This window comes from Protopterus annectens, chromosome 10.part0 (assembly GCF_019279795.1).
Source record: "Protopterus annectens isolate FY-2018-M chromosome 10.part0, PAN1.0, whole genome shotgun sequence".
NCBI classification, from domain to species: domain Eukaryota; kingdom Metazoa; phylum Chordata; order Ceratodontiformes; family Protopteridae; genus Protopterus; species Protopterus annectens.
The window spans coordinates 1,599,682,600-1,599,707,473 of NC_056744.1; the positions used below are offsets into that span (position 1 = coordinate 1,599,682,600).

A 24,874-nucleotide genomic window follows, 5' to 3' on the forward strand; every position below is an offset into this window, starting at 1 on the left:
GATATGGCTAAAGAACTTCTAGTTGTTAAACGGAGAAACAAAAAAACACTCGTAGGCTGAACTGATGTTTAAGTGCTTTCATTCTTTATTGATCATTAGGACTTCTTCAGAAACGATAATGTAGTAAAATAAATGGTACACTACTAAATCACTCCAATATAAACATTAAAAAAATGGAACTGACTATTCATTTGGTTATCACCAGTTATCAGCAGGAGACAAAGCCAATCTCTACAAAGGAAAATAGCTGACCAATAAGAAAGAGGGAAATTACACCTCCAAATTCTGTTCTAGAATAGATACAGTTAAATGGAGCTATTGATGTTTAAATGAAATTCATAAGTATTAAAAAACAGTAAAAGACACAAGATTGCTATAAAATGACAACATCCTTATACAAATGATTAATGTAGCCATCGCAAAGGACACTTAATACTGATGCTTTCACTGAGTCCCGGAGTCAGCATCCAGTAAAAGTTGCCACTTGAGTTCTTTCAACTCAAGCAAGGCATTGCAGTCTCCGAAAAACATGTCAAGTTTTTCCAAGATAAAAAAGAGAAATCCTGAGATGTTAGAGCATTTGCCACAGTGGTTACCGAGAGCGTTGGTGCTATCCTTTTTTCTTATGGTTGCTAAATGTTCCCTGGTTCTATCGGAAAGTATCCTGCTAGTTTTTCCGATGTAGAACAAAGAGCAACTTCTGCAAATAGCAGCATAAACTACCCACTCTGTCTGACAGTCAAATGTTTGAAAGTAACTCTGTAGTTACAATGAGAGAAGGTGTAGAAGTTACAACAAAGAATGTGCTGGCAGACTACACATTGACCGCAAGTAAACATACCAGGGGGGCCAGGTTGTCGGAGAGTGTCATCCAGTAGGAAGGGAGAATCCTTATTTTCAAAACTAGACCTCAAAGGAGTGGATCTCTTGTAGGAAAAACAGGGGAAATCCCCTAAAATAGCTTTAAGGTTGTCATGGCAGGAGAAAATGTTCCAATTTGTGAAAATGATCTCACGTATAGCTTGCATGTCTCTGCTGATGGGCAGTGGAAAGCTGCTCAATCTGTCAGTAATAACAGTACTCCTGCCCTTGCTGGTAAAGCCATAAATAAGTATTGGCTTATGATTATTGTGTCTTTCTCTAATAACTCTCAATAGTTCATACTCAATAAGGTCTTTAGACCACAGCAAGAGTCACATAGTATGGCATCTTATGTTCACACTAATTTCTCTCCTCCTAATGAGAGATTACAGATGGCTGTTATTCCTTCTCATCCACAATCTCCACAGCCTCCTGCAGCACCTGCATACTCACAGGCTGGGAACGTTGCAACGGATCCTCCACTCCCCCCTAATAACCAGGGAGCTTCAAGTTATGATTTGCCACTAAAGGCAGATACTCAGAACCAATTTTTAGAGTTTGGACAATGGGATCGAGCCAACACCCCCACAGTTCCATGCAGACCAGGACAGGGGAGAGTGAGATGTCGTAGATTCTTACCACCAGGGAGACCAATGGCTACCAGGAGCCACCGCAGGAGATAACAACTGACTCTACTACTGATAGGCTGACTTTCCTTTCCTGCCCAGTTTTCAACCTATCAGGGAGAAATTTTTCTGAAGCTCACATACAACTATTGAGCAAGGGGTTTACTTTTATACCAGGGCAACTAGCTAACTTAACTGACTCATTATTAGAGCTACGACTTTTTTCTAGGAAACTCAACATTAATATATTGCACAGCAACAATAAGTCTTATAATGATGACTCATCCAATTCGGATGAAAACCTTAACACTTACACACTCATCAAAATGAAAACTTTGTTTAATCCAATCCTGCATCACACTGTGCACAGGTTTCTCAAGGTCTGTGTGCGTGACTTTAGAAATTTATTGAAACAACCTAGCAGCACCAAATGGTTCAACTTGTCCCATCCTGAACAATCAGCCCTTAAAGAGTTTAAACAGGACAACACCTTCAGAATTATGAAAGCAGACAAGGGCACTGGCATTGTGCTCATGTCACAAAATAATTACAACAGCAAAATGGAAAGAGACCTTGAGGATGGATACTTTTATGTAGCCACCAACCTTAAAAAAGTAAATAAACATTTTTCCACCATTGACAAGCTACTTAAAAAGATGGAGCAAAATATCAATGTATTTCACTGGAGGAATACATGTACATGTTAGTCCCAAACCCTAGCTTGGGCAAGCTGTTCGGGATCCCTAAGGTGCAGAAAAATGAGCAAATGAGCATGACCTCCCTTTAGACAAATTATATCGAACAAATGCACCAAAACGGAGAAAATCTCAGAATACTTGGATGCTATACCTAATCCGTTTTTTTAATTTTACCTCAAGGACTCATGGGATTTTTTTAAACCAGCTGTACAGGTCTTATTTTAATCCATCGAATTGCAATCTAGTAACTCTGGACATAATAGCCCTGTACACTAACATCCCTCACCAGGAAGGGATGGATTCCCTTAGACTGTACCTTTCCAAATAAGCTGGTTTCCCTACTTCCAAAGTAAATACCATATGTGAGCTAGTAGCTGTAGTTCTCCTCAACAACTTCTTCCACTTTAATCAAAAAGTTTACCAGCAAGTGCGAGGAGTGGCAATGGGGTCAAAAATGGCCCCAGTGTTCGCCAATCTAGTCCTAAGTACTTGGGAACTAGAAAGACTCATCCATTTACCTAGCCTTCAGTCTGCTAAGCTTTACAGACATTATATTGATGATATTTTCTTTGTTTGGGAGGGCATTGATACTGACTTGACAGTCTTCATCACTGAGATGACCAACAGTTTAACATTCCTTGATTTTACCATCTCTGGCCGTGGTATCTCCATCAACTTTATTGACACTGTCATAAGACTCAGCCCTTCTACTAATGTGCTGGAATCTAGCATCCATCAAAAAAACACCTACCAAAATAACTTTTTGGATTTTAAAAGCCAGCACCCTTTATTTTTCAAAAAGAATGTTGTACGCCAACAGTTTATCCGCTATTCCCACTTCATTTGCAAAGACGCCGAATTTGTGACTGAAATGTGTTTCTCAAAAGCATGTTTCTGGCCAGAAACTATCCCAATGACCTTATTGAGTATGAACTATTGAGAACAACTAACAAAAGGAACCAACTGAGAAAAAAAGAAGAAACCACACGGCTGAAAATGAGGAAAACACTGTTTACTGCAAAACACTCAGTAAAAATCAAAGTTAGTGCTTTCGTAAGGTACACAGGCCAAACTTCATCAGACTGTCTGTCTGATGAAGTTTGGTCGGTGTACCTTATGAAAGTGCTAACTTTGATTTTTACTGAGTGTTTTGCAGTAAACAGTGTGTTCCGTAATTTCAGCTGTGTGGTTTCTTCTTTTATGAACTATTGAGAGTTGTTAGGGAAAGACACAATAAGCACAAGCCAATACTTATTTATGACTTTTACTGGGGGCTGACTCTGCTCCGGGACTCAGTGAATGCATCATTATTAAGTGTGTCTTTTACTGTTTTTTAATACTTATGAATTTCATTTAAACATCAACAGCTCCATTTAACTATATATATTCTAGAACAGAATTTGGAGGTGTAATTTTCCTCTTTCTTATTGGCCAGCTATTTTCCTTTGTAGAGATTGGCCTTGTCTCCTGCTGATAACTGGTGATAACCAATGAATAGTCAGTTCCATTTTTGAATGTTCATAGGAGATAACAACTGACTCTACTACTGACAGGCTGACTTTCCTTTCCTGCCCAGTTTTCAACCTATCATGGAGAATTTTTTCTGAAGCTCACATACAACTATTGAGCAAGGGGTACCATTTATTTTACTACATTATCGTTTCTGAAGAAGTCCTAATGATCAATAAAGGATAAAAAAAATATCTCAGCCTGTTTCCTTCTGATGTGTACACAGTAAATAAAGTGGATGTTCCCTCCACTATATCCATATATCCATTCACTTCAGAGTTGTGTATTGTTAATTGTTGTTTGACTAATTTTATATCATTGCTGGCTGACTTTAGAGTTGTGCGCTGTTATTTTTGCTTCACTGTATAGTTTTTCAGATCTCTGCTGAAGGTGTTGGTTTTTCCTCCCTGTTTTGTTGTTTACATTTGGAGGCTTTTGCAGTTGCCCACCCCCACTGTAGATTTGATCTGGGACACTCCCCCAATCCCATCTCTTTACCTCATTCTACCTAATAGACTCCTTCTGCACTTGTTTTTAGTAATTTTTAATTTAATTGCATTTTTTAAACTGTTTGGCCTAACATTGCTACATACTCAAGTGTGCTAGCTTGCACTGCATTTGAATTGCTTTTAGTGTTGTTTTAGCTACTTTTCTGGATTAAAAAAAATCTAAGCCTGTTTCCTACCTTTCCTGTAACTAGTGTAGTCCAGATTCAGATTTGCTGTGTCCAGGACTGTATGTAAGCTTCTGAGCCCCCAAGCTTTCTGTCTTGGAGGGAAGCATTCTAGCTTATCAGTGGGAGTGGTAAGCACTAGGTAACCTATTCACCACATAAGGAGTGGTTCTGACCCAGAAATTGTAGTTATTGGCCGTTTGGGAAGTTTTTCCATCTCTCTCAACTTTCTGATTTAAAAGCCTGCATTTGCACTTCTTTCCCCCCTTTCCTGTAACTAGTTTGGTCCAGATACAGATTCTTAGTTTTAGCACTTGAATTTGCTTATTCGTGATCAGCACTTGTTCAGAACTTGTTGTAAGCACTAAATAAGCTACTAATTATTACAGCACTAAACCTTCCTCATTACCTAGAGGAAAACAGTTTTGGTACTTACTTTCCTCACTTGCTTAGAGAAAAACAGCTCTTATACTCACTTTCCTCACTTATCTAGAGGAAAATAGTTTTTTATTCAAGCATGTCCAAGGGTCAGCTCCCAGTGTTCTCTCCTGTCTATCTGATGAATCTGGGCATCTTGGGGCAATGCAGAAATTGCCTCATGTACACAAACAACCCTCTCCTCCTACCACCCAACACTGCAGCCTGTAAGAGATGCACTTATCTGGCCAAACTGGAGGTAAAGCTCTCTCCAACCAAGACTGAACTTGACAGTCAAGAGGAGAAGGTAAACACTTGCACCACACCACACTCATCACAGTCTCACTAAATTTACACCACCAAACCCCACACATAGAAACACAAAAACATTCACGGAGGCTCTCAATAATAATCTGCTCAAGCAACAGAGACCTCCAAAGCAGAAATGCAAGCAACCTCCACCCCCCCAACACAAACCAAATAACACATAGCCCGCAGACTCAGTGTGCCACTCAACCACAGCCAATAAGGCAAAACAATGTACCCAACACACTAGTCATAGGTGACTCTATAGTTAGGCACACTGATGTCCCACTAACCAGGCTAAACAAGGAGAAGGTTACTTTCAGCTGCCTGTCGGGTGCCAGGATCCGCCACATAACCCACGCACTCAGGTCACTCCACAACAAGTACAAATATGACTCTGTCATTGTCCATGTTGGTGTGAATGACCTAAGATGTACCTCCCTGGACTACATGAAAAGAGACATGGAAGAGCTTTCCAATCTTGTAGCCCAGGCAGGTATGACCCTAGCCCTGAGCAGCATTCTACCATCACCCAGAATGATACCGCAGTACAAGGACAAAATGATTGACTTCAACAATTGGCTAAGCTTCTGGTGTCATTCTAAAGGGATCCAGTATCTGTCTGCCTGGGATTACATGGTCGACAGACTACAATGCTTTGCCAGAGATGGCCTGCACCTGTCACCCCCGGGATTCCAGATACTGGCTAAGGTTCTTGCCGCCCCTATAGTGCCTTTTTTAGGCAAGGTTCAAATGACAAATTCACCACCGAAACAGGAACAGGCAAGCAAAAACTGAGGATGATGCTACTCAATGCTAGAAGTCTAAATCTCAAAATGCACTCACTCGAGGCACTCCTTAAAATGGAGAACATCGATATCTGTGCAGTGACTGAGACCTGGTTCAAGGCTCCAGAGAGCACCCCTGCACCCCTGTTTCAGCCATGTAACCTGGACAGGAACACAAAAGGCAGAGGTGTGTCCATATTCATTAAGGATATCCACAAATCCAGGCTAGTTGCTCAGCATAATGCATCTGAGGTTATCCAAGTACAACTAAATCTGGGCAAAACTGCAATCCAAATTGTAGCTTGCTACAGATCCCCCACCATGCCCCATGATTCCCACTCCTCTTTTCCTGATGCACTGGAAAATATTAGGGTTCAACCAAACACCCTAATAATGGGTGATTTTAACTACCCCACCATTAACTGGGAAAACTACTCATGTACCACCTCCTTTGCTCAACGTTTTCTGGACTTCATAAACTCCAATGCCCTGGATTAACTTATCCACACCCTCACCAGGGGCAACAATATCCTAGATCTAGTCATTACCAACATAAGTGACCGGTGCTCCACACCTGAAGTCAATGCCTGATTGCTCTGATCTGACCATAAGCTAATCACCCTAGATATCCACATCCTGCCCCCACCCCCCACTAAGGAAACCACGGTAAAAAAATTCTCCAAAGCCAACTTCATGCTTCTTAAGACAGAAGTGGTGAACTTCATGACCCCCATGCAGATGGACAATACAGTTACGACTACTGAATCCTACACAACTGCATTTTAAAAACACTTACACGAGTGCATGGATTGTGCTATCCCAAACAGAACCAAGACGCTATCCTAAAAAAAAAAAGGAAGCCAATCTGGTGGTCCCCTGCCATAAACAAACTGTACAACAGAAGGAAGAAACTGTTGCAAAAGAGAGTAAAATCCCATGAGTGGAGGAACTCCCTGGTCAGCCTCGGTAAGAAGCTGCGATCCCTGATAAAATCCTCCAAAGCTAGTTATGAAAACAAAATCGCCACCAATTCTAAAGACAACCACAAAGCATTCTATAGCTATGTCAAGAATCACAATGGCAACACTCAGATCTGCTCTGAGTTACAGAACAATGGCACTAAATATACAGACCCAACTGATATTGCCAACATCCTGGCAGATAGGTTCAGTGTTAACTTTACCCCCCTCTCACCCCCTAAAGGGCCCATCTCTATACCGGAAGAATGCAAAGTTCCTGTAATCACGGCTACACAGGTAAAAACCACACTCTCCAAAGCCAAGAACACAGCATCCATGGGACCAGACAACATCCCAGGCTACATTCTACACGAACTACAGAACGAACTGGCACCCCACCTAAGTACCATGTTCAATCATAGCCTCACCTCAGGCTTTGTGCCCGCTGAATGGCACACAGCGATGGTTATCCCACTCCACAAGGGGGGAGCCACCACAGACCCCAGGAACTACCGCTCCATTAGCCTGATGAGCCTGGTCTGCAAGGCCATGGAACGTATCATCATGGAACTTATAAATAAAGACATTGGTAATCTCCAAACTCTGGACCCCACCCAGTTTGGGTTTGTAAAAGACATATCATGTCTCCTAAACCTGTCAGACTTCTTTGAAGCAGTCACCAAAGCCTTAGACGAGGGTAAGGTGGTTCACACAGCCTATCTAGATCTTGCCAAGGCTTTCAACACCATCCCCCACTCTGGAATTATAGATAAACTCACTAAACTAGGTGTAAATCCCTAATTCGCAAGGTGGGTTGCCAACTGGCTCACTGACAGAACCCACAATGTGAAAGTAGCAGACTCCAAATCCGACCTCAGACCAGTGACAAGTGGAGTACCACAGGGTTCAGTCCTGGGTCCTCTCCTGTTTGGTATCTACTTCTCTGAAGTACAGGCTAGCACAGAAGGTCTTTGGCTAACGAAGTTCGCAGATGACTGTAAACTAGGAGCCATAATCAAAACTCCTAACAATGTGGACATCCTACAAAAGGGCCTCACTGAGATAGATGCCTGGTGTCAAAGCCATGGCCTCAAGCTCAATGCCAAAAAGTGCATTGTCATCCCCTTTGGTAAAAACTCTGTACCCATGAACTACAACATAGCTGGTAGTATACTTAACACCAAAAGTGTGATAAGAGACCTTGGGACACAGGTGGACAGTAGTCTCTCCTTTGATAATCACATTGCCACAGTAGTCAGGAAATCCTTCTACGTGGCACACCTCATCACAAAAGGTTTCTCATCCAGAAAAAAAGAGGTCATTGTTCCCCTCTACTCATCACTCATTAGACCCATTATAGAGTACAACGCCCCTTTTGGTATGTACCTCACAAGACATCTACAACAACTTGAAAGGCCTTAGAAATACCTCACAAAGAGGATTACCAGCCTCAAACAGATGCCCTACGCAAACCGTCTCAAAAACTCCAGCTTTACTCCATCACATATCGCCTACTCAGAGGTGATCTCTGCCTAACGTACAAAGCTATGTCAAACCCAGAGCTGTTGGACATGCTCCACTTAAAGAAATCCCAATCCCTCCGAGCTACACGCTCTGGGGACCTAAACCTTGTCACCACAATAAACAGAACATGCCGGAGGGATAGATTCCTGTCCCAGAGACTTCCCATACTCTGGAATAAACTACCTATCTATATCAAACAAAGCTCCTCATTAGCACTCTTCAAGAAAAATCTTGATGATTGGCTGGGAAATAGGAAATTCACCCCGGGGATCACTTCTGTGGCTCTGCTCGACAGTAGCACGTGAAAATAATTTTCTTGGGTGGCAAAAGCCAGGATACCTTTTTGGCTGGGCTTGTATAGACCCTAGGGCTGATAGCCTAGTACCTACCTATGAACCTATGAAAGCGTTAAACATCAGTTCAGCCTACAAGTGTTTTTTGTTTCTCCGTTTAACAACTTAAAGTTCTTTAGTCATAGTTTTATTTCTTAGTCGAGCCCTTATTTATTGATAGATAAAGATATAGTAATATCACAGATATAGTCATATAGCTACTGCTGCTGGTGGATTTCTGTATTTCCTCTCAGTCTACTTGATATGATGACAAAAGGCCACTACTAAATTAAGTAAACAAAAATAAATAAATAAAACTAGCTCTGGGTAAATTATCACATTCAGGACTGGGGGATTATGTGTCATGGCAAATAATGACCACATATCCATATTGTTCAACAGCACTAACTTGGGGCTATGGCGAATATGGGAAGTAACTTAACTATCCTGCTAAGCAATGAAAATCATGCAGTTACATTAGTTTAATTTTTTAAAAAGTTTTACCATGACAGTGCAGTCTTCTGAACCACTAGCAATGATGTTGTCATTGTGCGGACACCATTCAATGTCCAAGACTGGAGCTGTATGACCACACACAACAGGTACAGATTTGTCCACACGACCAGTCTACAAAGTGAAAATAAAACAAGAAATGAATAAAAAAGAGTTACATTAAAATGCATAACATAGACAATTCAAAATATTTCTCAACCACAAAACTATGCAGCCAACACCAAGAGGTTATAATGCCTTGTTTTTCAACATTTTCAAAAAATATTATGTCTCTCATACCTAAGTGCAGATAACAAATGGCTCAGAAAGTCTCTGGCGGGTTTGTAATAATCATCTGTTATAAACAACAGGTCTCCTAATAAATGCACAAAAATAAAACCATCCAGTATTTTTCCTGCTACGTGCAGAGAAAAGAATGCCTAAGTAGTCTCATTCTGTCATCTAGTCACAAAGCAACACTTTCTGTAAGTTGTACCTGCACACCTGCGCACAGTGGAACTCCAGCTGTATCCCTAACCTGTCTCCTTCCCATATGGAACTTGTTGCAAATTGTTCAGAATGGAAAACCACCAGCTTCCCTCACTTGCATTGAATGAAACAACCAACAATCCCAACCAGCAAGCTTGCCCAAAACAAAACTATACTAGCAGTTCCTACCTGCCCTAATACCTGCAACAACTGGAATTGTACTAGCAGTCTTAATTTACAGAAACTATCAGCAGTCTTAACCTACCATATGCTCAAAATATAACTCCGTCAGTGTCTGCAACTTCTGAACTGCAAAAATTGTAAGGTGTACCTCCATATCTCAACTGCACAAAAAGGGACTCCAATATCCCTAACCTCCTTCCTGCAGGGAATGAAGTTCCATCAGCCACCAGACATTCAAACTTACTACATGCAAACTTCACCAGCATCCCTTCCCTGGTAAGTGAACAGAATGATTCTCCATACCAACAATTCTAATCTGCTGCCTGTTTAACACTGAACTCTAGCACCAGTATACAGACAAATCACGTTCACAAGAAGAATTTCTGTCATGCAATGATACCCTGCTACCTGCAAGACAAAGTACACGTGTACTGATATCCTGTTATCGCCACACAATGTACACATGCACTGATATCTTACTACCTGCATGCAAAGTTCACATACTCTGATATTCTACTAAATGCACACAAAGTTCACATGCTCTGATATCCTGCTACCTGCACACAAAGTTCACATGCACTGATATCCTACTAAATGCACACAAAGTTCGCATGCACTGATATCCTGCTAAATGCACACACAGTTCACATGCACTGATATCTTGCAACCTGCACACAAAGTTCAGATGCACAGATACCCTAATAAAAGCATGCAAAGTTCAGATGCACTAATATCCTACTAAATGCACACAAAGTTCGCATGCACTGATATCCTGCTACCTGCACACAAAGTTCACATGCACTGATATCCTTCTACCAGCACATAAAGGTCACAAGAACTGATATCCTGACACCTGCATAGAAAGTTCACAAGCACTGCTATCCCACTGCCTGTAAGTAGCTTCAGCAGCCATCATAACGTCCCAGTCACACACAAAGGACATTTATTGACAGAAAGGACATTTACTGACAATACCCTTATACTAATCAAAACAATGGTTGTGGAAGTCTGTGTGTCGAGCCTGTATTTTACATGCACACCTGTTTAGCTTCTCAGGAGCAGACGTACCGCACAGAAGACCGCATGCATTATGTTGACCACAGACCACAAAAGCAATTAATACAATACAATAAAGTATAGAAAATTGTTCACAACTGGGAACTTATCTACTCAGTCTGGTTGATAAACCCAAACTGACACCAAAATGATGAATGCTCTTTCTAGTCAACACAGAGATGCCTGTGGCAGAAAAGAACTGAAGACAGAACTGGACCAGATGTCAGACTCAGCCTGCAATAGAGATCACATATATAAAGAATACAAAACTGAAACAGAAAGGGAACACAGCATGATTACCAGCACTGCTATTCAATTATCTACCCAAAACTTCAGAGGAATGACTGTCTTCCAAGACCACCAAAGGACAAAGCTGTGTAGGCCTATAGCAGTCCTCAGTCAAACTTACCACTCTTCTAATTCCTACCAGTGCTGCTAAGAGACAAACCTTAGTAATGCATGAAAGTAAAGCCGGACAGCAGGTAATGGGGCTGTGCCCTTGTCTGCTGCTGGATTCAGAAAAGATAAATCTCTTTATATAAGAAAATTGTGGAACCTTGTAACTGTCTCCAGTACAAAATTCTGACAGCTATGCCCTGTATCAAAGAGAAAACCTAAATATAGTGATAAAAGCTCAAATAACACTGTCCAAAGACAATCACTTGTCAAGCGTTTCTGCCTCAACTGTCAACAGAACCCTAATAAATAAAAGAAACCGTCTGCCCATCAACAGTAAAGTGCATTGATCAGTTATTGGCTTTAAAACGGGAATGTGAACAGGAAATTTAAAAAATGAAGAAGTACACTGCATTATGGTACCAGCTACGTGACGTCCACTCATCAATGCCAAGAGGTAAAAAATAAAATAACTAACAAAAAAAAATAATTTGCTTGTATGAAAAAGCTGTTTCCATGAGAGTGTAAAAAAACTGAAAAGACCACAGTAATTTCATGATAAAAATATTCCAGCATTAACTCTGGATAGGTATGAAAGGGGGAGCATGCACTGAAACAGCATTTTAGCAGAAAGACCATACTAATGCTTAGTTCAGATCCCATGGCATATAATGACAAACAGTGAATCAAAATGTATGCTAACAGTGGGCTTATTGTGTCCCTCTCTTCTTAAAGCATCCAAACCTCCTTTTTTGTACAACTACATATTCATGCAGATAACTGCGCTGAACATATTCATGCATGCCTGCTACATACTACCACAGAATAGACAGAAATGTTTGCATTCAGTGGTGAACTGTAAGCTTTGTCAGGTTAACTGAGTTATCTGTAGTTACATGCAAGTAAAAAATGAAGGAACCAAACTCATGGGGTTCCTAGTTGCAGTAATTACTTCAGTCCAGCTGAGGGAGCTATTCCTTTTCAAACTCAACAACACACTTCTGAGAAACTGCACTTCAGCCTGTCTAGGCAGTACAGCATACCGGCAGTGAGCTAAAACATGTCAGCCTCAGGTTTCTATCTTTTATGCAAATAATATGCTTATGTATACATAAGTGCAATTTATTCATTCGCATATATACATACATACCAGAGGGTATCTAACACTCTTTTGAACAGCACTCTGTTCAAAAGAGTGCTTGATCTGTAAAACATACTGAATGCCCTCTTTTGCAAGTGCAGTTGATGACAATAGCAGTTTGAATGTTGGGTAAAGTAGGGTGGTTTGGAAGTGTGTGTGTGTTTTAGGGTTAGTTAAGGGGATACATATAGTTGTCTGTGTGTTTTGTCGGTTAGTATTATAGAAGGGCTAGGTAAGCTGCTAGGTTTAATGGTGTGTGTGTGTGTGTGTGTGTGTGTGTGTGTGTGTGTGTGTGTGTGTGTGCTTGTGTTCCTGGGTCACTGTCAAAGTACAGTTTTGGTAAGGGTATATAGATTTATTGGTTTGTGTGTGTGTATATGTGAATGTTTTAGTGCGTGATTAAGTTTGCCAGATGTAAATCCTTTGAAAGAGTGATGGTGGATGCTGTTGTGCGTATGTATGAAAGTGTGTTTGTTTTAGGCTTATTTAGGGTTAAGGTAATTATTAGGTTAGGGCATACCTCTCAATTTCAAGAAGCCCAGACAAAGTGATAAATAAAAGTTGGGCAAAGGCCCAAAAATTGGGACAATTTTTAAATATTACTCTTACAAACCTAGAAAGTTGATAGCATAACAGGTTTTGCATTCTGAAAGACTTGGTCTGAAACTCAAATTTCTGTCATTATTTTCTAACTTCAGTCTTTAATAATTTACCACAGACTTGGCAGAAAATCACAATTTTATGAAAAATGGATCAAAAATGTGAGCCCAAAATCTGCAAAAATCTGTACTCTTGAGAGGTATGGACTAGGGTATAGATTTAATTTTGTGAGTGCTTTTTAGTGTGTGTGTGTGTGTGTGTGTGTGTGTGTGTGTGTGTGTGTGTGTGTGTGTGTGTGTGTGTGTGTAAGTTTCTTGATTAGAGATACTATTAGGAAAGTAAGTGTTTGTAACTTAATGTGTAATGTTAAGGACAGGGATGGTGTTAGGGTTAACATGCATGAAAAAGATGTGTCAGGGGCCAATGCAAACAACTGCAGCAGTAGTTGCAGTTACAAGGACTTGTGAGCATGTGTAACCACGTGTCAGTGCATGTGTGTTTCTATGCGCACATTTTATGTTTTGCATTGTATGCTTCTGACAGCAATGAGCGGAAATACATTACATGGATATTTATTAATTCATTCAGTTGATCACAATCAGACATCTGAACTGTATGCAATCAACAAAGTGGTTACATATGTGTGTGTGTGTGTGTGTGTGTGTGTGTGTGTGTGTGTGTGTGTGTGTGTGTGTGTGTGTGTGTCTGTGTGTGTGTCAATGTGCATGTGTCTGCATAACAGCATGTTTGCATGTGGGAATGTGTACGTGTTTATAATGCTGGAGTTTTAATAGTTCCCTGTATGTATCCTGACAGCAATGAGTTAAGCTATATTAATGGTTATAATCTGTGTATTTATTTTGATCACAATCCAGACTTCTGATGTGTACACAGTAAATAAAATGGATGTTCCCTCCACTATATCCATATATCCATCCACTTCAGAGTTGTCTACTGTTAATTGTTGCTTGACTAATTTTATATCATTGCTGGTTGACTTCAGAGTTGTGCACTGTTATTTTTGCTTCACTGTATAGTTTTTCAGATCTCTGCTGAAGGTGTTGGTTTTTCCTCCTTGTTTTGTTGTTTAAATTTGGAGGCTTTTGCAGTTGCCCGCCCTCACTGTAGATTTGATCTGGGACACTCCCCCCAGTCCCATCTCTTTACCTCATTCTACCTAATAGACTCCTTCTTCACTTGTTTTTAGTCATTTTTAATTTAATTGCATTTTTTTAAACTGTTTGGTCTAACATTGCTACATACTCAAGTGTGCTAGCTTGCACTGCATTTGAAATGCTTTTAGTGCTGTTTTAGCTACTTTTCTGTATAAAAAAAACTACCTTTCCTGTAACTAGTGTAGTCCAGATTCAGATTTGCTGTATCCAGGACTGTATGCAAGCTTCTGAGCCCCCCAAGCTTTCTGTGTTGGAGGGAAGTCTGCTAGCTTATCAGAGGGAGTGGTAAGCACCATCTACCACATAAGGAGTGGTTCTGAACCAGAAATTGTAGTTATTGGCCGTTTGGGCAGTTTTTCCATCTCTCTCAACTTTATGATTTAAAAGCCTGCATTTGCACTTCTTTCCCCCCTTTCCTGTAACTAGTTTAGTCCAGATACAGATTCTTAGTTTTAGCACCTGAATTTGCTTATTTGTGATCAGCACTTGTTCAGAACTTGTAAGCACTAAATAACCTACTAATTACTACAGCACTCAACCTTCCTCATTACCTAGAGGAAAACAGTTTTTGTACTTACTTTTCTCACTTGCTTAGAGAAAAACAGCTCTTGTCCTCACTTTCCTCACTTATCTAGAGGAAAATAGTTTTTTATTCAGGCATGTCCAAGGGTCAGCTCCCAGTGTTCTCTCCTGTCTATCTGATGAATCTGGGCATCTTGAGGCAATGCAGTAATTGCCTCATGTACACAGACAACCCTCTCCTCCTACCACCAACACTACAACCTGTGAGAGATGCACTTATCTAGCCAAACTGGAGGTAAAGCTCTCTCCAACCAAGACTGAACATGACAGTCAAGAGGAGAAGGTAAACACTTGCACCACACCACACTCATCACATAGTCGCACTAAATCTACACCACCAAAATCCACACATAGAAACACAAAAACATTCATGGAGGCTCTCAATAAAAATCTGCTCAAGCAACAGAGACCTCCAAAACAGAAATGCAAGCAACCTCCACCCCCCAACACAACCCAAATGACACACAGCCCGCAGACTCAGTGTGCCACTCAACCACAGCCAATAAGGCAAAACAACGTACCCAACACACTAGTCATAGGTGACTCTACAGTCAGGCACACTGATATCCCACTCACCACGCTAAACAAGGAGAAGGTTACTGTCAGCTGCCTGTCGGGTGCCAGGATCTGCCACATAACCACGCACTCAGGTCACTCCACAACAAGTGCAAATATGACTCTGCCATTGTCCATGTTGGTGTGAACTTCAACAATTGGCTAAGCTTCTGGTGTCATTCTAAAGGGATCCAGTATCTGTCTGCCTGGGATGACATGGTCGACAGACCACGATGCTTTGCCAGAGATGACCTGCACCTGTCACCACTGGGATTCCGGATACTAGCTAAGGTTCTTTCCACCATATAGTGCCTTTTTTAGGCAAGGTTCAAATGACAAATTCACCACCGTAACAGGAATAGGCAAGCAAAAACTGAGGGTGATGCTACTCAATGCTAGAAGTCTAAATCTCATAATGCACTAATTCGAGGCACTCCTTAAAATGGAGAACATCGATATCTGTGCAGTGACTGAGACCTGGCTATAACTCATACCACAAATTTCGGCCATATAACCTGGACTGGAACACCAAAGGCGGAGATGTGTCCATATTCATTAAGGATATTCACACCTCCAGGCTAGTTGCTCAGCATAATGCAGCCAAAGTTATCCAAGTGCAACTAACTCTGGGCAAAACTGCAATCCAAATTGTAGCTTGCTACAGATCCCCCCCATGCCCCAGGATTCCCACTCCTCTTTCCTTGATGTACTGGAAAATATTAGGGTTCAACCAAACACCCTAATAATGGGCGATTTTAACTACCCCACCATTAACTGAGAAATCTACTCATGTACCAACTCCTTCGCTCAACGCTTTTTGGAATTCATAAACTCCAATGCCCTGGATCAACTTATCCACACCCCCACCAGGGGCAACAATATCCTAGATCTAGTCATTACCAGCATGAGTGATCAGTGTTCCACACCTGAAGTCAATGCCTCACTGGTCCGATCCGACCATAAGCTAATTACCCTAAATATCCACATCCAACCCCCACCCCCATTAAGGAAACCATGGTAAAAAATTCCTCCAAAGCCAACTTCATGCTTCTTAAGACAGAAGTGGTGAACTTCATGACACCCATGCAGATGGACAATACAGTTATGACTACTGAATCCTACACAATTGCACTTTATAAGCACTTACACGAGTGCATGGATCGTGCTATCCCAAACAGAACCAAGAAGCTATCCTCCAAAAAAAGGAAGCCAATCTGGTGGTCCCCTGCCATAAACAAACTGTACAACAGAAGGAAGAAACTGTTGCAAAAGAGAGTAAAATCAGATGAGTGGAGGAGCTCCCTGGTCAGCCTCAGTAAGAAGCTGCGATCCCTGATAAAATCCTCCAAAGCTAGTTAGGAAAACAAAATCGCCACTGACTCTAAAGACAACCACAAAGCATTCTATAGCTATGTCAAGAATTTTAGTGGCAACACTCAGATCTGCTCTGAGTTACAGCACAATGGCACTAAATATACAGACCCAACTGATATTGCCAACATCCTGGCAGATAAGTTCAGTGCTAACTTTACCCCCCTTTCACCCCCTAAAGTGCTCATCTCTATACTGGAAGAATGCAAAGTTCCTGTAATCATGGCTGCACAGGTAAAAAAACACACTCTCCAAAGCCAAGAACACAGCATCCATGGGACCAGACAACATCCCAGGCTGCGTTCTACACAAACTACAGAAAGAACTGGCATCCCACCTAAGTACCATGTTCAATCATAGCCTCACCTCAGGCTTTGTGCACGTTGAATGGTGCACAGTGATGGTTATCCCACTCCACAAGGGGGGAGCCACCACGGACCCTGGAAACTACTGCCCCATTAGCCTGATGAGCCTGGTCTGCAAGGCCATGGAATGTATCATCATGGAACTTATAAACAAAGACACTGATAATCTCCAAACTCTGGACCCCACACAGTTCGGGTTTGTAAAAGGCAGATCATGTCTACTAAACCTGATAGACTTCTTTGAAGCAGTCACCAAAGCCGTAGACGAGGGTAAGGTGGTGCACACAGCCTATCTAAATCTTGCCAAGGGTTTCAACACCATTCCCCACTCTGGAATTATAGATAAACTCACTAAACTAGGTAAAAATCCCTATGTCACAAGATGGGTTGCCAACTGGCTCACTGACAGAACCCACACTGTGAAAGTAGCAGACTCCAAATCTGACTTCATACCAGTGACAAGTGGAGTACCACAAGGTTCAGTCCTGGGTCCTCTCCTGTTTGGTATGTACTTCTCTGAAGTACAGGCTTACACAGAAGGTCTTTGGCTAACAAAGTTCACAGATGACTGCAAACTAGGAGCCATAATCGAAACCCCTAACGATGTGGACATACTACAAAAGGACCTCACTGAGACAGATGCCTGGTGTCAAAGCCATGGCCTCAAGCTCAATGCCAAAAAGTGCATTGTCATCCCCTTTGGTAAAAACTCTGTACCCATGAACTACAACATAGGCAGTAGTATACTTAACACCAAAAGTGTGATAAGAGACCTTGGGACACAGGTGGACAGTAGTCTCTCCTTTGATAATCACATTGCCACAGTAGTCAGAAAATCCTTCTACATGGCACACCTCATCACAAAAGGTTTCTCATCCAGGAAAAAAGAGGTCATTGTTCCCCTCTACTCATCACTCATTAGACCCATTATAGAGTACAACGCCCCTTTTGGTATGTACCTCACAAGACATCTACAACAACTGGAAAGGCCGCAGAAATACCTCACAAAGAGGATTACCGGCCTGAAACAGATGCCCCACGCAGACCGTCTCAAAAAACTCCAGCTTTACTCCGTCGCATATCGCCTACTCAGAGGTGATCTCTGCCTAACATACAAAGCTATGTCAAACCCAGAGCTGTTGAACATGCTCCACTTAAAGAAATCCCAATCCCTCCGAGCTACATGCTCTAGGGACCTAAACCTTGTCACCACAATAAGCAGAACATGCCGGAGGGTAGATTCCTGTCCCAGAGACTTCCCATACTCTGGAATAAACTACCTATCTATATCAAACAGAGCTCCTCATTAGCACTCTTCAAGAAAAATCTTGATGATTGGATGGGAAATAGGAAATTCACCCTAGGGATCACTTCTGTGGCTCTGCTCGACAGTGGCACAGGAAAATAATTTTTTTGGTTGGCAAAAGCCAGGGTACCTTTTTGGCTAGGCTTATATAGGCCCTAGAGCCAATAGCCTAGTACCTACCTATGAACCTATGTAACTGGTATGCAAATCTGTGTATGTATGTATATACAAACATTATTAAATACTTACATAACTTAATGTTGGATGTAAAATTCTTCCCCAACAGCAATTTCATATTCTATATCAACTTTGAAACACTAGACAGAGGCACAATTTTACATAACATGGGGCCCTATCATTTCACCAAATCTTCATTTCAATGAAACTCAAATGGCTGAAACCATTTCACTAAAAACTTATTTCAATGAAAAGTAATTTCATAAAAAAAGAGTACAACTGTACAGAAAGTATGCAGTGGTGATTTCTTACCATAGGAGTCATGGAAATGATAAATAATGACATTTATCATGGAAATAATAATTGATCGGTAATGACATAGGAAATCTCCAGACACTGGACCCAACCAAATTTAGTTTTGTCAAGGGCAGGTTATGCCTACTCAACCTTGTGGACCTCTTTGAAAAGGTCACCAAAGCAATGGATGAGAGAAAAATGGTTTACACTGCTTACCTTGACCTGGCCAAGGCATATGACACAATATCCCATTCAGGCATTGTTGACAAACTCAAGAGCTTTGGTACAAATCCTCATGTCACCCAGTGGATAGCCAGATGGCTCACAGATGACCCAGGAAGTTAGAGTTGGGGAGTCCACCTCTACAAAGAGGCCAGACACAAATTGAGTCCCCTAGGGATAGGTTCTGGGACCGTTCCTTTTTGGCATTTACTTCTCTGAAGTCAAGGCCAATGTCAGTGGCATATGGCTGACTAAATTTGCAGATTATTGCAAATTATGAGCTGTCACTGAGTCCCTCACTGACACAAAAGTTCTCCAGGAAGGGCTGATGCAAACAAAAAACTGGTGTCAAAGCCACAGACTAAAACTAAATGCCAAGAAATGCATAATAGTATAATTTGGGAAGTCATCCACCCCTGCCAAGTATCATATTGACAACACACCCCTAAGAGTTGATCCAGTAGTCAGGGACGTGGGGACACACATAGACAGTAATCTAGCCTTTGACCATCATGTGTCTATAGTGGTGAGGAAATCATTCTGTATTGTGCAACTTATAAGCAAAGGTATGACATGTATTCAGCATTCATCAGACCAATCATTGAGTACAATGTCCCCTTTGGTAAGTACCTAACCAGGCATATCCTACAATTAGAACGGCCACAGAGGTCCTCACTAAAAGAATACAGGGAGTAAGTGACATGTCCTATGCAGATCACCTCAAGGCCCTATCCCTGTATTCTGTCTCCTACAGGCTGTTGACGAGAGATCTATGCCTGGCATACAAGGCATTGCCAGACCCCACTCTGATGGACCTCCTGCACATCCACAAAACAAACAGTACCAGAATTACCCATTCTAAAGACTTAAACCTTGCCTGTGATATAAATAGGGCTTGCTGGAGAGACAGGAATATATCCCGGAGACCACCCCTTCTCTGGAACAGGTTCCCCATCCATGTGAAGCAGAGTTCCTCCCTAGTCCAATTCAGGTGTAACTTGGACAACTGGATGGGGAACAGGAAAATTATCGCTGGTTTGGCACCTATGTCACTACTGGACACAGGCAGCCTGTAAATGGTTCATCTCCCAGGCCCCTGCTTGTAAATATTTCAGCTCCCAAGCCCCTGTTTACACTTATCAAGGGTACCAGAACTTGTCAGAGATATGGGATGCATGGCTAGGCTTAAAAAGACCCTTGTGGTCACTAGCCTAGTAAACACCTATGAACCTACTAGGGAAATGAGTCTAGCAGAATATGTGTGGATTGCAATGGTTAAAAGCATGTTATATTCCCACATCTGTATATATCTGTGTGTGTGTTTTTTTCTTTTCTCCATGGTTGTGTGAGTTAGTACAACTCCCACATGAGGGTGGTTGCAGGGGGCTTTTACCATATCTTTTTTGAGGAAAACGATCTGTATGAAATGAATTTTCAGTGAAAATAGTTTTCAATTAAATGAGTTTTCAGTGAAATGACAGACCCATATATACATACATACATATATATATATACATATATATATATATATATATATATATACATATATATATATATAAAGAGAAGGAGAGGGACACACACACACACACACACACACACACACACACACACACGCATGCGCGCACGCAGGGATGTCGGGATTTCAGTACAACTTCTTTAGAAGAGGGAGTAGCTTTTTTAATTAAAAAAAATTACATATTTTTCTTTTAAAAAAAAAAGCGTTGGCTCCTTTAAGCATGGCTACATACCATACCAGCCAGTCGGAATTAAGCTCATGTCATGTCCGTCTGACTGGCTGCGAGCGGGGAAATCTGCATAGCTTGAATTGCCGTGGGAAATGTGCATGGCTTAAATGTATTGCCGCATGCAATAGTGAATGGATTAGTGAGTGGGTGTGCAAAGCAATCGCAAATGGATTATCGTTGTGGATTTAGGTAAGGCGTGTGCAAACTGCAAAGCAATCGCAAATGGATGGATTACCATTGTGGTGAACGGATTCAGGTAAGGAAATGTGCATAGCTTGAATGTATTGCCTTGTGTGTGTTATCATTGTGGTGAATGGATTCAGGTAAGGTAATGTGCATAGCTTGAATGTATTGCTGTGTGTGTGTGTGTGTGTGTGTGTGTGTGTGTGTGTGTGTGTGTGTGTGTGTGTGTGTGTGTAAGGAAACGTGCATAGCTTGAATGTATTGATGTGTGTGTGTGGATGGATTATCATTGTGGTGAACGGATTTAGGTAAGGAAATGTGCATAGCTTGAATGTATTTTTGTGTGTGTGTGTGTGTGTGTGTGTGTGTGTGTGTGTGTGTGTGTGTGTGTGTGTGTGTGTGTGTGTGTGTGTGTGTCAGAGAGGGGTTGGTTCTCTATGTGTGGCTGAGTATACGTGAGTACAAAGTGGTAACAACACTGCAGATGGTTATGCAAAGGATTTAAGAACAGGTTCTATTGAACTGTGATCCATTTTTATTCCCACATATACAAAGAGAAAACCTTCATACAACCTTGAGAAAATCCCACAGCACACCTGCATTGTTTTCCACATCTAGCAAAAACATTGCTTAAATAAATAATATAAACCAGCAAAATTAATATTGAATAAATATTTCTTCTAAAGAAAGACACAGTTTATAAACAGGATGCAACTTTACAAGTGTGATTTTTGATTCTGCTGTATGCCAGTTTTCTGATAGTTAACTAATTCTGCCCCCAGGTCTTTGAAAAGTACAATTTTCGGAGTTCTCTGGCATTTTTTTTTTTCATTTCTGATTTGCTTTACTTCCTTGTGGTAATATTTTAACCTTGATGTAGACTGTTTTTATTTAACTAAAGTTATTGCAGTAAATGATGCAGAGCTACACTGCCTGCTCCAAATGTGGCATATCAGGGACTTAAAATAATGCAACTTCTAGGCACTGCTTTAGGTCATGTAGATATCCTGTGTGTGTGTGTGTGTGTGTGTGTGTGTGTGTGTGTGTGTGTGAAAATGCCCCCACATAATACACCTGCTGGCTATAGGTGTTCAGGCTCAAACCCTGTACTTTTGCTTCAGGGTAAGAAGATCCTAAAGTCCCTAACCATCACCATTCTGAACTTTGTTCAGATTTGTTTTTCTAACAGTTGTGAGCTATGGTGAGAAGTGAGAACTGAAGTTGTATTTCCCCCATTATTGTTTTTGTTGTTTGTCAGGTTTTTTGTGCTAAGAGGTTGAGAGCTATCTAAATGATAGCCATTAAGTTTCAGTCTTCCTACTTTTCAAACTGCTAATTTAGCATAGTGGTATGTTGAACTGACTGTGATGCATATGGTTCTGGGTTCAAGACATGCATGGTGATAACACAGCATTTTATTCTAGCAACTTTCCAAAATTATACAAGCAATGTTTAAAATGTGTCCCTGGTTTTTGGGCTTTTATCCCCCACTCCCAATAAATGTTGGCTTTTTCCAGATTTCTTGTGCTGCAAAGTTCAGAGGCACAGCTGAGTGTCAACGTTTTACAAGGAGCTGAGATCTGCAGGGGAACTAAAGTTTAGGGTTACTTATGTTGAGTCTGCTTGTACTCTTAATAGCACAACAGGTAGTATACTTGCTTTTGATGCAGAAGGCTGTGGGTTCTTCTCCCACAGTAGGTAGTTGCATTGCTGATACTGTACTGTGTTGTAAAGGGGGGTGGATGCTGTACTCCTTTTTGGCGAAGATATCTAGTAGTAACTATGAACCTGTTATCAGTTTGCCATCCATTCCCTATTGCAATATTACTAGCATTTCATTGTTTTTAATGCAACATGGGCAATTTATTCCTCAAGGGCATCAGGCACTTTGTAGATGAAACAATGAAATATAAAGTTGTTTGCTAGCAGCAACCTCTTCATTAGTTACAGATTTCTTTAATGTGGAATTGTGTAGATGGCTTTTACTAGTTCAGAGATTGTGCATATTTACTGATACTGGTGGACTGTAGAAGTTTGAGTAGACTTTTATGATGGAAATGTTCTGAATTGGGCTGTTTTGTCATTATTGGTGCATGCATTTTGTTTCATTGTTTACTGGAAAAATGTTCAAAACAATAAATTTAAAACGCTCTCTAACAACTATACTGTATTGTACAAGGAATACAATTTAATACAATCAGGAAGGTGTATCAAAGAGTACATGTATGTTTCATGTGCAAGGGGCCTATGATTTGAAAACAGCCCAAAGTTAATCTTTATCTGCCACTGGCAAAATGTATTTTCTTTGAATGTGGGTTTCAGTGCTGTTTCAATGAATGTGAGTTTCAAGGGCAGAGAAGTTTTAATGCTATGTCTAGTTTTATTGTGAGACTGCATTGCTTTGTTTAGCAGATATTTGTTGGTGTTTGTGCTGTAAAATGCAAAATAAAACTTTTCTGGCAAATCATTTAGGAATGAAGTCACTAAATAATGACCGACGTTAAGTTTCAGACATCATAATCTTCAGAAAAATGCATGCTAAAGCAAGACCTGTTATTCTATCAACTGTCTTAAGTTTATACAAGATCAATTTTTAGTACTGTTTGTATGTTCCCCCAATATATTTGGCCTTGTCCAGATTTCCTCCATTAAGAGGTTGAGAGGTATGTGCAAATAAATCGCTTTATAGAATTAGGAATCTCCAAACCTCTCAACTGTCCCCAATTTTGGCTCAAAATGTTGCTCTCCCCCTAATAATCCCTCCACAAAATAGCAATTCTGGAAGAAAACGTGGAGGGTTTACAATTATCAATAACTGTAATGATCAGAGTTATACATTACTTTTATTTCAGAAATGCATGTAGATTCTCTAATTTTGTCAGCTGCTCAAGTTAACAGTGCTCATATTAAAATGGTGTCCCTTCTTTGACAGGTTCCCAGCTGTATTGTCTGGCAATTTTATATTTTTGCATCACATTTTTGGTCCGTTTTTCATAAAATTTCAGTTTTCTGGCAAATTAGTGGCAAATAATTAAAGACTGAAGTTAGAAAATAATGGCAGACATTTGAGTTTCAGATTTCATACCTTTCAGAAAATTCGTACTAATGCAAGACCTGCTACTATTCTATTATCTTTCTAAGTTTATAAGAGCAATATTTAAAAAAAATGTCCTTATTTTTGGGACTTTGCCTCAGTTTTATTTATGGGTTTGTTGCTCTAAGAGGTTGAGAGGTATGTGTGTGTATGTGTGTGTGTGTGTGTGTGTGTGTGTGTGTGTGTGTGTGTGTGTGTGTGGTAGGTAGCATACCTCTCAACTGTCCAAATTTTGCAGAATGTCCAGATTTTTGCCCCATATTTTTTGTCTGCTCCTCATAAATTTTGTGATTTTCTAGAAAATCATTGAAGGCTGAAGTTGCTAAATAATGACAGACATTTGAGTTTCAGACTTCATGTCCTTTAGAAAAATTCATACTAGCACAAATCCTGTTATTCTAGCAACTTTCTCATACTAGCACAAATCCTATTATTCTAGCAACTTTCTACATTCACAAGAGCATTATTTAATATCTGTCCCTGTTTATTTTAGGCTTTCTCCATATTTCTTGTACTAAGAGGTAGGTAGGGGTGTGTGTGTGAATGAAACACCCTAGTTAGGGGTAGCAGGTACTTAGTAATTTACTCAAGCTCAAAACCTGTACCTTAATTACAGAAAACAAAAGCATGAATCCTCTACCCCAACTACCATGCTGCATTTTTCAAAGAACTGACTTTCAGGTTCATTTTCAATTCAAGGAACCGAGTTTGAGTGAATCTATATTATATTACTGAAGAGGCATTACAGCGAA

At 40.7% G+C, this 24,874-nt stretch overlaps 1 protein-coding gene across 1 annotated transcript in view; it reads right to left on the reverse strand.

Moving 5' to 3' along the window:
• CORO1A (coronin 1A) overlaps positions 1-24,874 on the reverse strand; it is a 370,883-nt gene that overhangs the window by 139,053 nt on the left and 206,956 nt on the right. Inside the window, exon 3 of the mRNA XM_044086267.1 lies at positions 9,198-9,320. Within this exon, the coding sequence (XP_043942202.1) occupies positions 9,198-9,320 (123 nt within the window). The remainder of the gene's footprint in view (positions 1-9,197; positions 9,321-24,874) is intronic.